Here is a 16,602-nt window from a genome sequence, read left to right on the forward strand (position 1 = left end):
CATCAAAATATTTTGATTTTATGCCGCCATGTTGACGTTTGATCAAACCGCTTACGTTGTGTGTGATAAAATCGCCTCATTCGCAACGGAATTTTTACCATTGTATAGGCGTACAAGTATGGAAAGCGCCATCTTGCTTGTTTACATTTGAAAACAGCTGAGATCACCTGATTTTCAATTTTCTCATTCTCCGCACAGAGTTACATTCAAGTTTCAGAAAAAACTTTAAAATGTAAATTGAGAAATATTTTAGAAAAGTGTGTTTTTATTCATTTGAATTGATTAAATAAGAAATTAAAAATGCATGCCAAGTCTTGCATTTCCAATAATAACGATAAATGTGTATGTTCCGGGCAATAGTTTAAAATATTTGTGAAACTTATCGTTTTGCGCTAATATACAACAATGTGTGTAAAATTCGTTGTCATTGTTTCTGTTTTGAATACCATATTCGTGCCTGCCGGTGGAAAAAATAGCTAGGTTTGCATTTATTTTTAAGAAAACATAAATTAAAATATATTTTTTTCCAGAGCGACATACGGGCAAGTAAGGTGATAAATTTGTATGATGAATATCGCGGAAAATATTTTGCATCAAAATTTGTATTCTAATTTGCATTTGAATTATGATACAAACAGGAATGCTTTGGAACGTATTTTTTTGAAGAACATTTTTTTATAAATCTTGAGATTGTTGATTTATTTTAGAATTAAAAAAGCTAGTTTATATTACAAAATATATGTAGATTAGAAGTAGGTAAACTACTTTTATTGCGAATTGAAGCGATTTTAATGAATATGGTTACCATTAATAGTAGTATGACAGTTAGATATAATGCGTAAAGTAGCTTTAAAAAAGGTTTATAAATTGAAAAATGTCTGCAACGGCAATTTAAAAAGCTTTTTAAAACTTTTATTTTTTATGAATAAGGCGATTAAAAAAATACGAAAAAGGTGATTTTTGCGGAAGTAGGCATTAGTGAATTGCGGTGCAGTTAAAGTTTCTGAGGTTTCGTTTACTTTCAGATCAGAATTGTCAGAATTGAGAAATTCAAAGTAGCAGTACAATAATCATTGAAAAGAAGATTGCGCCCTGAATGTTCTGGTATCTTTTTTGGTTTCGGTTTGACAGCCAGCTGCTGTGATGATGTGGAAATTTACCACAATGAAGAAAAATATAACAATTATAGCTGAAATAATAATAATAATCTTTCTTTGTTTTACATTTATATTTGTTATCATTTCCTCATTTCTAAATATGGTTTAGTTTTTTCTAAATATGGTCACCTAAATTATAAAGGCGACCAAATGGGATCAGCTGTTTTCGCTACCGCTCTAATTCTGTTTAAGTAGGCGAAATAGCTGGGCGAACGGTGAACGACAGCATCGCCCAATTCGGCGAAGTTTGCTGTTCGCCGGTATTGTATTTCAAGCATTAAGTGAAAAAATTATATTTTTACAAATTTAGTGAGCAGTAACGAGTTTCAAGAACGATATTTTAGACACNTTCTGTTTAAGTAGGCGAAATAGCTGGGCGAACGGTGAACGACAGCATCGCCCAATTCGGCGAAGTTTGCTGTTCGCCGGTATTGTATTTCAAGCATTAAGTGAAAAAATTATATTTTTACAAATTTAGTGAGCAGTAACGCGTTTCAAGAACGATATTTTAGACACATCGTTAATGAACAACTATTTTTCCTTCCCGTCTGCTTTGGTTTTGGCAAAAAAGTTGATTAGTTCCTGCCTTGATCGCCGGCAGGCGAAATACTATTATTTGCAAGAAGCATTCACTTAAATTGTAACTAACTTTTTATTATTTATTAATTCCTTTTTGATATTCAGCAATAGCAAGATGGAAAACAAGGAAACGCCGGAAAACAATGTATTGGCAACGACGTAAAATGTATGGCAATTTAGATGTCAACAGAATAAAAAAGCATAAGAGAAGTGTGCGAAGGAGGAAATCTTTTCAATTTGAACAAAAAAAGCTTTAAATGCCGTTGTAAAACTGTCAACAAATTTCTTATAAAATATTTTGATTTTTACCATGATAAAAACACAGTGTATACAGCGTGCCAAGTAATGACATTTAATTTTTCTCATAACCATATTTGACAATTGCTTGAGTGTGTTAGTTAAAATTTTGAAATTTGTTGTCACTTTCTTTAACCTTTTGGTAGTTTGAATTTTAAATTTTTTTGAAATCGTAAACAGAAGAAAATATTATCAAACAAGTAAGAAAGTCTAAGTTCGGGCGGAGCCGAACATTAAATACCCGGCGCAAGTATTAAATATATGTTTTCCACCTTTCCAAAAGCTACGGCTACATTTTAAGTAAATTAGCGTCCTTAAATTTCAAAATATTGAAATTTCNGGACGGACGGACGGACGGACGGACGGACAGACAGTCACCGCTTAATCGATTTCTCTTTTCATCCTGATCATTTATGTATACATTTATCTATATCTATCTCGATTCGTTTTGCCTGTTACAAACAACCGTTATGTGAACAAAGTTATAATACCCTTGTGCACAAGTGCGCTCGGGTATAAAAAGAAATATAGAAAACGAAAAAACTAACTAACTAACAGTGGGAGCTAGCTTGCCACAAGTCTTTGCCACCAACAGCACGTATTTGTGAGAATCATTTTAAAACCTCCGACCTTTCTATTAAGAGCCTAAAGCGTAAGAGATTACATCCGGAATCAGTTCCGTCATAGCAAATACCAGTGCCCAATCTATCCAATGTGGAAATAGAAAGAATGTACGAAATTAATTACAGAACTATGTGTAGTTTTACTACGATTTAGTCAGCAAAAAGCCCTGTTTAACGATTTTTATGTTTATTTACATATTAAGGGGTCAGAATGCCATATGCGGGTGTGCACAAGTACCGGAAGACAGAAAAACGTTTACTTTGAAATGTGGTTTTTGCGCTGAAACATTTTTGCTTTGGCCTTGGGCCAAGTTCATACTTCACATGCAAACGTTCCATTCAAAAGAAGAATTAATAAAACAAGTTGAAGTTGAAACGCAAACAGAGTAAGATTAATTATAATTTCCCAAATAAGGTTATCATCCTTCCTAGATGCGATCAAAACCTAGAGTTAAGGAGTGAAATTAGAAATTTAAGAAAACTAGAAGCAAATTTAAAATGCTAAATAAGAAAGTTAAAGAGCGACAAAAACGTTCACTGGAACAGCGAAAATATTAGCAATGCAATTGCAATAAATGCTGCAAGCCCTAGATCATACAGACATCTACTAAATAAAGGATTTCCATTCCCTTGTGTTACTACCATTAATAATTGGGTCCGCACTGTGCCGTTCGAGGAAGGTTGTCTTCAAACCATTATCAGTTTGATGAAAAATGTTGATATGTGCTTCGAAGACAAAATTTGTATACTTTCGTTTCATGAAATGAAGGTCTCAAGTTGCTATGAGTTTGAATAGAAAATTATATAAAACTGTTACTTGAAACGACTTGTTTTATTTAATTAAGAAATAGGAATTCATCTTTGCGATTAAAATCAGTTTTGATTACGGAACAAAAATTTATGTTTTTTTTTAACATGTGTTATCTGAGGGTTAATTGAAATAAAAAACTAACACAAACACATATCAGTTCACGTATGAATTGTCAAATATGGATATTGTCATTTCTTGGCACACTGTCTACACTGTGGATTAAAACATTACAAGGTAAAATCATTGAGAGAAAGTCTGACGTTTGCCAGCTATCTATTTATTTATTTATAATTTTAAAATTGGAACTCAAGCTCACCCACACATTCTCATTTTTAATCTCAAACAACAACAATCGTGAACTATTTAATTTTTTTTTATTTTCAATTTTATATGATTTTGAAATGTTTGCAAACGTCAGAAAAAAATCATGGCCGACGAATTGAGAAAATGGTTTTACTTTCTAATGTTTTTACCAGATTTTTACTGGGTGTAATTGAAACTCAGTCAAATGAGAATTAAGGAAAAGAAAAATTTGAGAATAATAAACAGAAAAAGAGATGAGTGACCAAAAAGTTAAGTTAAATGTTGTTCCAAAATTCTTAAAAAGTAAACAAATCTATTTTTTTTTTAATGTTACTGTATAAAGCTCCTTAAATCTATTTTATTTTTTATGAATAAGCCCATAAGCATATACCGTTTTTATAAATAATCTTATAGCAAGATGCTATATATTTATTTATACACTTTTTGGCTGGCGAAATATGTAGTTTTTTCAACTTAATAAAAAAGCGTATTTAATCACATTATAATTTTTTTTAATATTGAATGGCGCAACACAACAACTCTTTTTGTTGCACGAAACCCTGGAACACGTGCCTGTCATCTATTTCTTCTTTTTCGACATTTCGCTATTTTGCATTTCTTTCATTTTGACGTCATTCGCATTGTCAGATTTTTGAAATTCGTTTTGGTTCGACAATCTGCTGTTTCATAATTCTTTCATTCTCATGTCAACCATCTTCCATTTCTTACCTTCCATTGCCGTCCGCATTGTCGAACGNAGGTAAAATCATTGAGAGAAAGTCTGACGTTTGCCAGCTATCTATTTATTTATTTATAATTTTAAAATTGGAACTCAAGCTCACCCACACATTCTCATTTTTAATCTCAAACAACAACAATCGTGAACTATTTAATTTTTTTTTATTTTCAATTTTATATGATTTTGAAATGTTTGCAAACGTCAGAAAAAAATCATGGCCGACGAATTGAGAAAATGGTTTTACTTTCTAATGTTTTTACCAGATTTTTACTGGGTGTAATTGAAACTCAGTCAAATGAGAATTAAGGAAAAGAAAAATTTGAGAATAATAAACAGAAAAAGAGATGAGTGACCAAAAAGTTAAGTTAAATGTTGTTCCAAAATTCTTAAAAAGTAAACAAATCTATTTTTTTTTTAATGTTACTGTATAAAGCTCCTTAAATCTATTTTATTTTTTATGAATAAGCCCATAAGCATATACCGTTTTTATAAATAATCTTATAGCAAGATGCTATATATTTATTTATACACTTTTTGGCTGGCGAAATATGTAGTTTTTTCAACTTAATAAAAAAGCGTATTTAATCACATTATAATTTTTTTTAATATTGAATGGCGCAACACAACAACTCTTTTTGTTGCACGAAACCCTGGAACACGTGCCTGTCATCTATTTCTTCTTTTTCGACATTTCGCTATTTTGCATTTCTTTCATTTTGACGTCATTCGCATTGTCAGATTTTTGAAATTCGTTTTGGTTCGACAATCTGCTGTTTCATAATTCTTTCATTCTCATGTCAACCATCTTCCATTTCTTACCTTCCATTGCCGTCCGCATTGTCGAACGTGCCTCTCAAACACTGCCGCCATCATGCTTTTCAGTTTGGCAGGCACGTCCGCTGTTTGGCAGGCATGTCCGCTTTTAGAAAGAGAATAGACAAAAAGGGGCATAGGATTCCATACTTGTAAGTTATACGATGCTTTTTACCGAATGAGGACGCAAGAGAGAAAAATTTGAAGAAAACTAAACCCAAATATTGTGAACCGGAAGAAAACTAAAATTCTTTGCTTGAACGAATCATGTTTGCATGGTGTATGCCTAAATGGGGAAAGTAGGTTTGAAGAATGTTTGACAAGCTGCTTGTGTAGTGTATTTCGCTCTTTATTAAACTTCGGAAAGCTTTTTGTTCAAAAATTTGCAGAGCGATTTAACAACTCTCTTGTGTAAACCATGGATGCATTTATAATCTGCAAATATATCGAGAGAAAATTCCTCAAAATAAAAATCCTCAAAAAATACTCAAGCGCACCCGAAATTCCTCACGTTTTGAGGAATTACGCACAAAGTGGCAACACTGATTTGAATTAGGGCTGTGGGATTATTCGATCACTCAAGCAAGTTGGTTAATCAGTTGTTCGGGTAATAAATCGCTCCAGAAATCAAGACTTTTATTACACAAAACGATGATTTATCGAACTACTTAAAATATGATTACCAAAAAAAAAAAAATAGTTTTGCTCGTTAAAACGTTTTGTTTTAAAATGTGTATAAGAATTAAATATTTTATTTTTTGTCATTTTATGGCCTTATAACAATTATGCGTATTCAAAAATTTTTCGAGCTTGAGGCCGTTTCTAATTTAAAAATCGTTTTGGAAAAGCAACAACAATCAGCACTTGGTAGAAGTTATAGCAGCTATTTCGGAGATCAGATGAGGCATTGAAATTTTTTAATGCCGACTTAGGATGGAAATATTCATGATTTCATTACTCTCACGAAGTATGCTTTCAAACTAAGAGTGGCAATGAAAAACTTTTTCCGCGACCTAGCCTAATGTCGATACCACTCGCGAGCGAAATGCACACAAAACATACGCTAATGTGGCCAACCGAATGCTTACTTATTTACATTCGTACTAAAAACATTCGCATATTTTAATAAATCCTACACATCTTTGATTTGTTTACGGGGAATGACCCAGTTGAAACTCGTCGTCATTGTTTTTATTCAATTAACTCGCACATATTTTTTGTAACGCTGATGAATGGAATGTAAATGTTTGTATATTTATAGGTTTACTGTAGTTCACATGTACCAAAGAGTGGACCTGGCCATTTGGATCAAACATCAGTGGGTATAAGACAGGCTTTGAATGCGCCACGCACCAACAAATACGTCAATGAGCAAATCCGCGGTACACGCACCGACGTTGACGGTGAGTTCGAATTCTATTTTTTAGAAACATGCATATGTATACACTTAGACACATAGATATGTATGCAAGCCACTGGCAAAATACTAATGCACCTACTCATGCATCCGCTCTTATGAAACGACCCACGTAATTATTCAACAAAAGCGAAAACAAAAGTGTGCAATAACTACGAAGAACAAAATAATAATGGAAAATTAAATACTGCAAAAACAAATATGTATTGAGTTAAAATCTGTGTTCATATGGAATAGTAGCTTATGTCGAAAGGCTGGCTTTAGTATAATGCGGCATTCGCAGCATACGCTTGCGAATGACTCACGGCGCCGAGCCGTTGAAGAACTTTTGGCAAATAAATGTGCAAGAAATAGTTCCGATACTAGCATTTTAATATTCTTATTAAGTCTCGTCACAAAATTCCTTGTCGTTTAAAGGATAAAGGGAATGCCGCATTATACTAAAGCCAGCTTCTCGACATAACCTACAAACACAGAAATATCGTGCGATGTACATACAGTAACTTTCTCAAACTGTATAAAAAAAATTCCTTTTTTCCTCAAGTCCATCATAAAGTTTTATCTATTTTTTAGTACCACCAAAATATATTGGCTGCATTCCGTAATTGGCCATTTGTAAGCTCTAAAAATCCCATTATTTATCACAAAAATTAATAACACAAAAATAAAATCCCGTAAAATTACCTAGGAATGTATAAAATTAATTGTAAGCTCCTGAATGACTTATTATTTTTATTTATTTCTCCTTAGGTCCGTTCGCACAGTGGAGAGTTAACTAACATTCGGCAGTCAAATTTAAATTTCTAAAAATGTTAAAAATTAAATTTTTTTATAAATCGGAACTATATAAGTCTAAATTAACGAAAATTTCGTTAAGAATATCAAAAACTCTTAAGCTCATAGGTCTAAATTCTAAGAGCAAGTCTAGCCTAACCAAAACAAAGCACTTATAAGACTGTATATTTCTAACTGCGAGCGCGTTTTTAACCGTTCGAAAATTTTGGTACTAACATGTAATCGGCATAATACAAGAATTAAATTTACATCTGTATTTTGTTATTAAAATAATAAATTAGTCTTTCATTTTCTTTATTTCATTTTGACAGTTTATAGCCGGAGGTTTTGATATAATTGTGCACCATCAGTTGTTATAAAAGAAAAAATTTGTATTTTAAATTTTTAGTTTTATCTAAGAAATACATACATAGCACCTCAACATTTAACCAGTTTTGTCCACTTTTCTTTTGCTTTTTTAAGGTTCATTACTTTTATATCAAAGTATAAAATTTCAGAATTTGTACAAAAATTATAAAAATTCCACAAACTTTTCATACCAGTTCCAAGCATTTTAATTTTAATTTCTAGAATAATTTTTGGTATGAAGTTTTATAGCTTATTAAATTCTAGTACAATAAAGTGCAAATTTGAAGTTGCTAAAAAATCGCGTTGATTTTTGATAATTTAATTTTTTTTGCTGACGGTATCACGCATTTTCTTCCATAGAAAATAATTTTTTACATTTAGATTTATGTGGTATTTGTTAGATAAAGAGCTATAAATACTTTTATATAAAAATAATGAACCTTAAAAACCAAAAGAAAGGTAGTCAAAACTGGTAAAAATGTTGATTTGCTATCTTTTGTCGCGGGGTGTGTCTACATTTTCAAGGCAAACTATCTAACGCGGAGAAAGTCTCGTCCCTTGCGATTCCGGCTTTACAAGATTTCACTGTACGTGTATACCTATTCACCAAAAATATGTACATATGTTCCAACATGATTAAGCAAGAATTAAACCAAAATCTTCTTCGTTTAAGAACTTCTCATAAAATATTGCTTGTAATATGTTGAGTTGATCGACTTCGACTTCCAAAACGTACCAATGCACTGTTTGGATACTGTTCTACTGCGTTTACAGTTTAAATCTATTTGTAAATGCAGAGTTGCGAAGCATCACAACCATATGCATTGCATATTATGAATACAGTCGATCTCATTTTAACGCGGATTGGTTTTTTTAACGCGAAGTTTTCTACAATCCTCCGTTGGTTTTTTTACGCGGTTTGCGACTCATTCTGATTTTGCCCTTTTGTTTTATTTTTAGTGCGTTTTGCAAATTCAATTTGCATTGCAAGTCTAAGCCTTATTTAGACATGTATGTACATACTAAATAATGCAAACCTGCAGCCATATAAAAGAGACCTCAGCGCTTATTGACAGTTTATTTTAAGAACTGAAGTATGGATTCATTCATTGTTTAATACTTATACTTTTACATAAGTTATAAGTGATCTTAATATGATTTTTTGTTAAACTCCTGTGGAACAGAGGCTATTTTATATGTCTGTATGAAAGCATAGCGAATACATATGTACGTACATATGTATGTAATAAATGTGTTCACTGCCCTAACATTCGGGGTTTTCTAATGCGATTTTTTTTTGTATGGAGTTTTCGCAAAATAGGAACGAGTAAACAAATTGTGGTTAATTTTGCGAGGTGTTTTACGGTAAAAATTTTCTGTCCCAATAAACCACGTTAAAATGAAATCGACTGTATTCAATATATCAATGAAATCACAACCGCATAAACTTTGTTGGTGATGCGTTGATTACTCTAATGATATGTTTCTAAACCTTTTCGGATGCGTTTTAGAAAATTATACACTAGGGCTATTCGCGATACGGTGCATAAGAGCTGACAAATTTATGCAATTGCAGAAATATGCCATGGATTGTGAGCGACCTTTATTAAACTGTCATGGTAAAGCTTTTGCAAAACAATTTTTGTGCATCAGCTTTGGTTTTGTTTATGAATGCAATGCATAGCATTTTTATGCTATGGATTTTCGGTATTGCAAATTTGCCAAGCCATGACAAATGCAAATGCGTGTATTTTGTTTGTGTATTGCAAATAATTTGCAATACAAATTTGCAATGCAATGATGCTAGGCCATTTGCACCGGATCGCGAATAGCCCTACTGTCAACATTTAGTAATTCGGCGTTATGTAGCATTATAATTTGCAGGTATGCTAAGCAATTGACGTTTTGTAAGTCAGCACATTTCCACTATGAAAGCAAAAGCTTTTCAATGATGCCTCATACATACAAGCCGATTACTCTCATCTCTCGCTTTTATAGAAGTTTATACATATATTTTTTATATAAATACTTGAAGTTGCCAAGTCCATATTTACAATTTTTATATGAGATGAAAAAACTTCTTATAGCCATTTTCTTCAAGTATTTTGCAAAACTCCGAATAACAAATTTTGCGTGATTATGGCAAAGCAAAACTCCATACGAATGATCCTTCGTTATTAATTTAAAGAATTTGTCTTATCGAATTTTGTGTGCCTCTTTTGGACTTAAAAAATTTGACTTTCATTGAATATACTTAAATGGGAAGAAATAAAAAAGTACCTTAATCCTTTTTGAGATAATGCATTTTTAATTTTGCTTGCTTCCTTTATCAAAATATGAATTTTTACAAAAAGTGGACTTGACAACTTTTTACTCTAAGCATCTATCAAATTTTTTGTTTATGGAATTAATCCATTTGGCAAGTGAAGCTTTCATATAACTCCCTAATACCTTCAATATCGTCCACAATGACGCGTACAGGTGGATTGGGTTCACGTCAATCGACACCAAATGGTTATGGCAGCCGAGATGTCAGCTCTCCGTCACAAAACGATTCCGATTACAAATATGGCAGATTCGATGCGAGCGCACTGCATATTGCGCATGCGCTCAAGCAAACAGAAATACAAAAAGCCTACAATAAGATGAGAGAAAAGCCAATAGATTTCTATTTGGTAAGTAAATCCACAGTTTTTATACACACATGCCTATTTACAAAAATATTGGACACATATCCAGTGGAAATATGTAATGTATATTATTATATTATTTATCACGCATGCAATGCATTACTACTTTTCCGACTGGGTAGTTATACAGACATATATATTTACATAATGACCACATAAATATCAATACGTACATAAGTATTTAAGTGTGCGCATAACCAAACGCCAATGCCCAACAAGCACTTCAGTAAATGTTTTTAAAAATAACTTAAAGTAAGTTTGCTATAATAAGCGTTAAAAAAGCGTTTTAATATAAAGCTTATTTTAAGTTTTTTTTTCAAATAAACCTTTAATAAGTGTTGAGAAACGAATGTTTATAAATTATTTAAACTTAAAAATGAAATGCAAATGCCAATGACATGAAGCTATAAATATAACGTTTTTATACCCGAGCGCACTTGTGCACAAGGGTATATTAATTTTGTTCACATAACGGTTGTTTGTAACAGCCAAAACGAATCGAGATGGATATAGACAAATGTATACATAAATGCTCAGAATGAATAGAGAAGTCGATTAAGCTATGTCTGTCAACGAAATTTAGTATGTAGGTTTCCATTAATCCAAGGTAGGTTGGTATTGAAAATGGGCGAAATCGGACTGTAACCACGCCCACTTCCCATATAACGGTAATTTCCAGAAATTCGAAAACTGCGATATTTTAGTAACTACTAAAGATAATTCACTTACAGTTGATATTTACAATAATTTTCAGACGAAAAATAAGAATATTATAAATTTTTGAAAAATGGGCATGGCCACGCCCACTTATGGTTACATGTGTATATCTTGGTAACCGCTGCACCAATTTCTTCCAAACTTGGCACAGTTGTTGGCCTTGGTACGGCATACTAAATGGCCGAAAATTTAAAAAAATTTACAATAACCGCGCCCACATCCCATATAACGGTAATTTAGAGAAATACAAAATCTTCGATAAATCAGTAAATATTAAAGCTAATTTATTCAAAATTGATGCTTGCAACAACTCTTTACCAAGAAATACGTTTATGGTAAAATTTTGGAAAATGGGCGTGGCACCGCCCACTTATGATCACATATAAGTATATCGGTAACCGTTCTACCAATTTGTACCAAACTCGGTATGGTTATTGTGCTTGCCACATATAAGCAAAACGTTGAAAATTATTGAAATCGGACTAAAATTACGGCCGCTTTTCATATAACGGTATATTTCAGAAATGCTTGAAACTGCAATATTTCGAAATTTAAGGACGCTAATTTACTCAAAATTGATACACCCCGGCTTACCATCTAGCGGAAGGTTTCGGAAAGGTGAAAAAACATATATTTAATACTTGCGCCTGGTATTTAATGTTCGGCTCCGCCCGAACTTAGACTTTGGGCTTGTTCGGGTTGCAATCACAACCGCAGTGTTGCTGGAATTATTAAAGTATCAAGTTCTGTGTGAATTTCTAACAATGAATTACCAGTTGGGCAGTTGCAACAATGTTGCCATTTTTCATCAGTACGGCAGTAATGCCGCTTTTATTACGTGCCTCGAACAGGCCCTTTCTTACTTTTTTCAATTGTAAGTGACGTGTTTTCGTTCTTTAAAATATATTTTAATTATAATTTTTAAAATAAAAAAATTTAATAAAACCAATGCGGTAAAGATAGGCAGAAATGTTGCGTTTAAACAGTGAAAAAGAGTAAAGAAATTATAAATTTGCTTATGAATAGTGAAGTCCGCGGAGAACAAATTCAACATAACCTTACTTCNCAGAAATTCGAAAACTGCGATATTTTAGTAACTACTAAAGATAATTCACTTACAATTGATATTTATAATAAGTTTTAGACGAAAAATAAGACAATCCAGTAGCTCGTTTCTGTAACAATTCTCTACCAAGGCGAATTGAGATATAAATTCGCCGCCCTGTTCTCTACTGCTAATGAGTAGTAGAGAATGACGTATATTCTCTACCAGTAGAGAAACAATCGGTAGAGAAGAGTTACAGAAACGGGCTACAGGACCTGCTGCGCTACTCAATGGAACATTCGACCCTTCAAATGATGAGTTCTCCTTATCTGTGCTTACTTTTAGATTCAATTAAAAATGTACGAATTTTTTTTCAGAAACCTTCATCTATGAGTATGGCGACCATGAAGCGAAATATGTAGCTCCATCGAAGTCGTTTTTCCAATTTTCCAATAACCGCTTGTAATTGAAAGCTGCTGCACGCAACAAGATATAATAATTAATTTTTGAATGCTTGTTGCTTGTATGTTATTGTGAATTTGTATGCTAAAATGTTTCTTCCTTATTTATATTTTCGATGAGTCCACAGAAAATTCGCATTTCTTCTAGTTTCTATATCACATTTATTAGAAAATATTTGGATGTTAAGTGCAATCTATGTATGAGTTATTAATGAAACATCGTTTAATTAAAACGTCTATAAAAAGCTTTGTTTTGAAAATTTTTATTAAGTTTATATTCATACGCTTATAAACAATGTTTTCTTGAACCTTTATTATAACTATACATTTATATGCTTATAAAAAGCTTTCTTTTGAACATTCATTATAAGTTTATATTTCTACGCTTATAACCATAACTAACTAATTTTCTAAGAAATAAGAATCAAAAATTGTGTACGCCCAATCATGATAGACATTTTATTTTTTTATAAACAAACTGTCCAAAATGGAACCGGTTAAAAACTGGTTGCAAAGTAATGCACTGGGCGACAATTGCCACCGCCAATTACATCGCCGTGTAAAACTGGACAGTTGAAGGCATTGTTTGGGTATTGAGCTAGAACTGGTACTGTCGACAAAAGGTCTAGTTCTACGCTAGTTCTAGGCTAGTCAGATTTTCTGCCGGGTATGTGCATACATATGTATGTATGTATACAATTACGCATAAAAACCCTGCTGCTATGTTTTTTTGTACGTAAATGAGTGCAATATTAAAAGGCCGCAACTCTTAAAGCGCAGTTACCCACGAACGTAAAAACGGAGAACGTGTCAGCTGACACGATCTATCTAATGAGATCTGCGTGTTAACAAAAACTCACCACCGCATGACCGTGACGTAGACGTTAATTCTCTCTCTTTCTATCAACAGCATACTTGATATCTTTCTACGTACTTCTACGCTACGCTACGTACACGTTCGTGGGTAAACGCGCTCTTAAGGGCCGCTTACATAACACTTTCCTCGCTTTGCTTGACAGTTCGAACTTTGACAACAGAGCGTGAAACGTAGAAGGTATGCAAGAATGATAGAATACAAGATTGCGCCAAGGAGAGAGGATTTTTGAGCGTAATTTTTGCGTGACGTCATCTTGGTGCAATTTCGAGAGAGAAATGCCAAAACGCATATAAAAATTTGTAAACAATGCGGAAAAATGTGCTAATTTTAATATTACATGGTCCAATTTTGTAGGAATCAATAAATATACAAAGATTGATTAATTAGGAACACGTAGCAATAATTTTGGACATGTAGCCCTTTAGGTAAGTACGATTTTTAGCAAATGAAAAACTGGATGTGTTAACAGTGTGCAATTTCATGTAGACCAAAAGGAAGGTGTGCAGCAAAGCGAATTTTTGGACTCGACATTATAACAAGTAATTTTTAGCAAAAAAAAAACCGACTTCAACACTACACTACCTTTCCGATGCAAAAATTATCGAAATCGGTTGACGTGGTCCAAAGTTATGCGGTAACTTACATAAAAAAAAAAAAAGATTCCGACGAACTGATAACCTCCTCCTTTTTTGGAAGTCGGTTAAAAAGCCATGCAGAGTGCATATTTATATTTGTGGACAGTAGTCCACCACAATAAACTCCACAGCTGTTGACTCCACATCTTTTATTTGATGACTTTTGTACCATTTACGAGAGGATGTATGAGTGTGGCTTCTTTGGAAATAAATATTCTATGTAAGTAAAACATAATTTAAGCTGAACTTTTAAATGTATAATAATTTGGGCACTGTTTTGTATTAGGTACGTAACAGCGGGGTAAGATGCCGCTTGAATTAGCGCCTGGCGAACTTATCCACTGGTGCATTACCTCATACCAGCACTAAAAATATTATTTTAAATATCTTCACAAGTAAAGTGCTTCATGCACAAATAGCTCGATTTGGTGTTTAATGCATCTCCTCGCCGGCACAACTGCTTCCACCTTTTCGCCAGATTTGTGTCCGTAGGAAACGAGAAAATAAATTATATCGCACGCTTTCCTTTTGTTTTCACTATTACACTTTGCCACGGCACACTTCAATTTGCTTTGTAATGTCTCAATAATTGTTTAAATCCACGCAGAAATATTAACGCACAAATATTAAAATTGTTATTTGGTTTTTCGTATGCTCACAATCAACAATTGCACCAAGATAACGTCACGCACATAGCTGATTCTGTCAAAATCACAAAGAGCGGATTAGCGGTACCGCGATTGGCGCAATCTCTATTTCTCTCAATCGTGGAAGGTATGCTACAATAAACGCTTTGACAGCTTTTGCGTTCTCCCTTTCCTCCATATTTTATATCTGTAAAATAGATAACAATATTATAATATGCATTAATAATCAGGGTTCGTATTTGCACACACATGCTCAGCTCGCGCACATGCCAGGAACACATTCAACTTGCACTCATTGCTCATACACACGTGTGTGCATTAGGGGAAAGCAAACTCTGCTCACAGCAAGGTGTGTGCTGATTGTTATTAAGCGCATGCACATGTGTGTGAGCCGATTTTAGCACAAATTTCTGCTCATTCACATGCACATTATATATTTTTAAAAGAAAATTTTTTTATAAAGCGTTATTTTTTATAAAGCAATTCAATAAAAAGCAGTGTACGAAAATAAACTATATTGTACGTTACTATTTCGTTTCGTTTATTACTTTAACAGTTCGGTACAATACGAAACAAAACGGCTGAGTTCACTTTGGCGATAGTACACTACAGTAGTTTAGTAGTTACAGACGAAACAACAAACGAAATGAATCGTGCAGGGAAAATATTTTTATGTATGTACATATATGCAATAAACAAATACAAAACGAATGGCTGCAATGAATAAAAAAATAAAAATGTTTTTTAATTGAATTGAATATGAAAATTTACAGAAAAAATTATTTTTCACGTAATTGAAACGTTTGCATACATATAAAACGTACCCTATGGTACAATTGTCACAAACGAAAAGCAAACGTTTCTCGTTAGGGAAAATGACAGTGAATCTTACAATTTGTTTCTGACTATTTACAAAACTGTACAAAACCACAAATGATATGATGATCGATGAGCAAATGGGAATTGTTTTGTACAGTTTATTTTCGTACCCTGATAAAAAGTGATATGTTGTTTGTTTTTATATGACAGAAAGATATTAAAAAATTATTTTAAGACTTGAGTTAGAATTCGAAGTGTATGAGTTTCCTCTACGCAAAGCACACCATGTGTGTGTGCTTTATATAAATAAATATAAAGTACACACCTGTGCCTGTGCTTGTTACCAAACGGCATACACATGTACTGTGAGCAAGTTTTTAATTTTTTATATGCACAGCACACGTGTGTGAGCGTAAAATTTTAGGATGTGCTGCGCATGTGCGCGCAAATACGAACCCTGTTAATAATAGCAATAATAATTCCTATTTACCTTATTTTTGTCATTAAATGTAAATGCAAGCGCACGAGAAAAGATACATGTAAACAGCTGACCATGATAAAAATATATAAAGGTAAAACCGCTCGCTCAATTCGTCCGCCATAGGTTTTTTTGACGTATGCTAGCATTTTGAGTTTACTCTCTAGAAATAATTCTAATATCAAAGAGATTCAAATAAACAAATGAAAATTTATGATTTGAAATGTTTATTTATTCAGAAGTTGAAAAAACTAAAAAACTTGGAAACGATAAATTAGTTGCCGCTTTATCGGCTGCGGAAATTCCGTTCTCCATGCAAGCAAAGCAATATCAAGTTCTTAAGTTCTCGCA

At 33.0% G+C, this 16,602-nt stretch overlaps 1 protein-coding gene across 10 annotated transcripts in view; it reads left to right on the forward strand.

The window, feature by feature from the left end:
- Window positions 1-16,602, forward strand: part of Hil (peptidase hillarin) — a 201,024-nt gene that overhangs the window by 101,721 nt on the left and 82,701 nt on the right. For all 10 annotated transcript variants that reach the window (XM_017613141.1, XM_017613138.1, XM_017613135.1 and 7 more), the window contains 2 exons: window positions 6,584-6,725; window positions 10,364-10,557. In XM_017613141.1, the coding sequence (XP_017468630.1) occupies window positions 6,584-6,725; window positions 10,364-10,557 (336 nt within the window). The remainder of the gene's footprint in view (window positions 1-6,583; window positions 6,726-10,363; window positions 10,558-16,602) is intronic.

Source organism: Rhagoletis zephyria, unplaced genomic scaffold, assembly GCF_001687245.7.
Source record: "Rhagoletis zephyria isolate East Lansing unplaced genomic scaffold, Rhagoletis_zephyria_1.1 Rzeph_scaffold_00616, whole genome shotgun sequence".
In the NCBI taxonomy this organism is placed as follows: Eukaryota; Metazoa; Arthropoda; class Insecta; order Diptera; family Tephritidae; genus Rhagoletis; species Rhagoletis zephyria.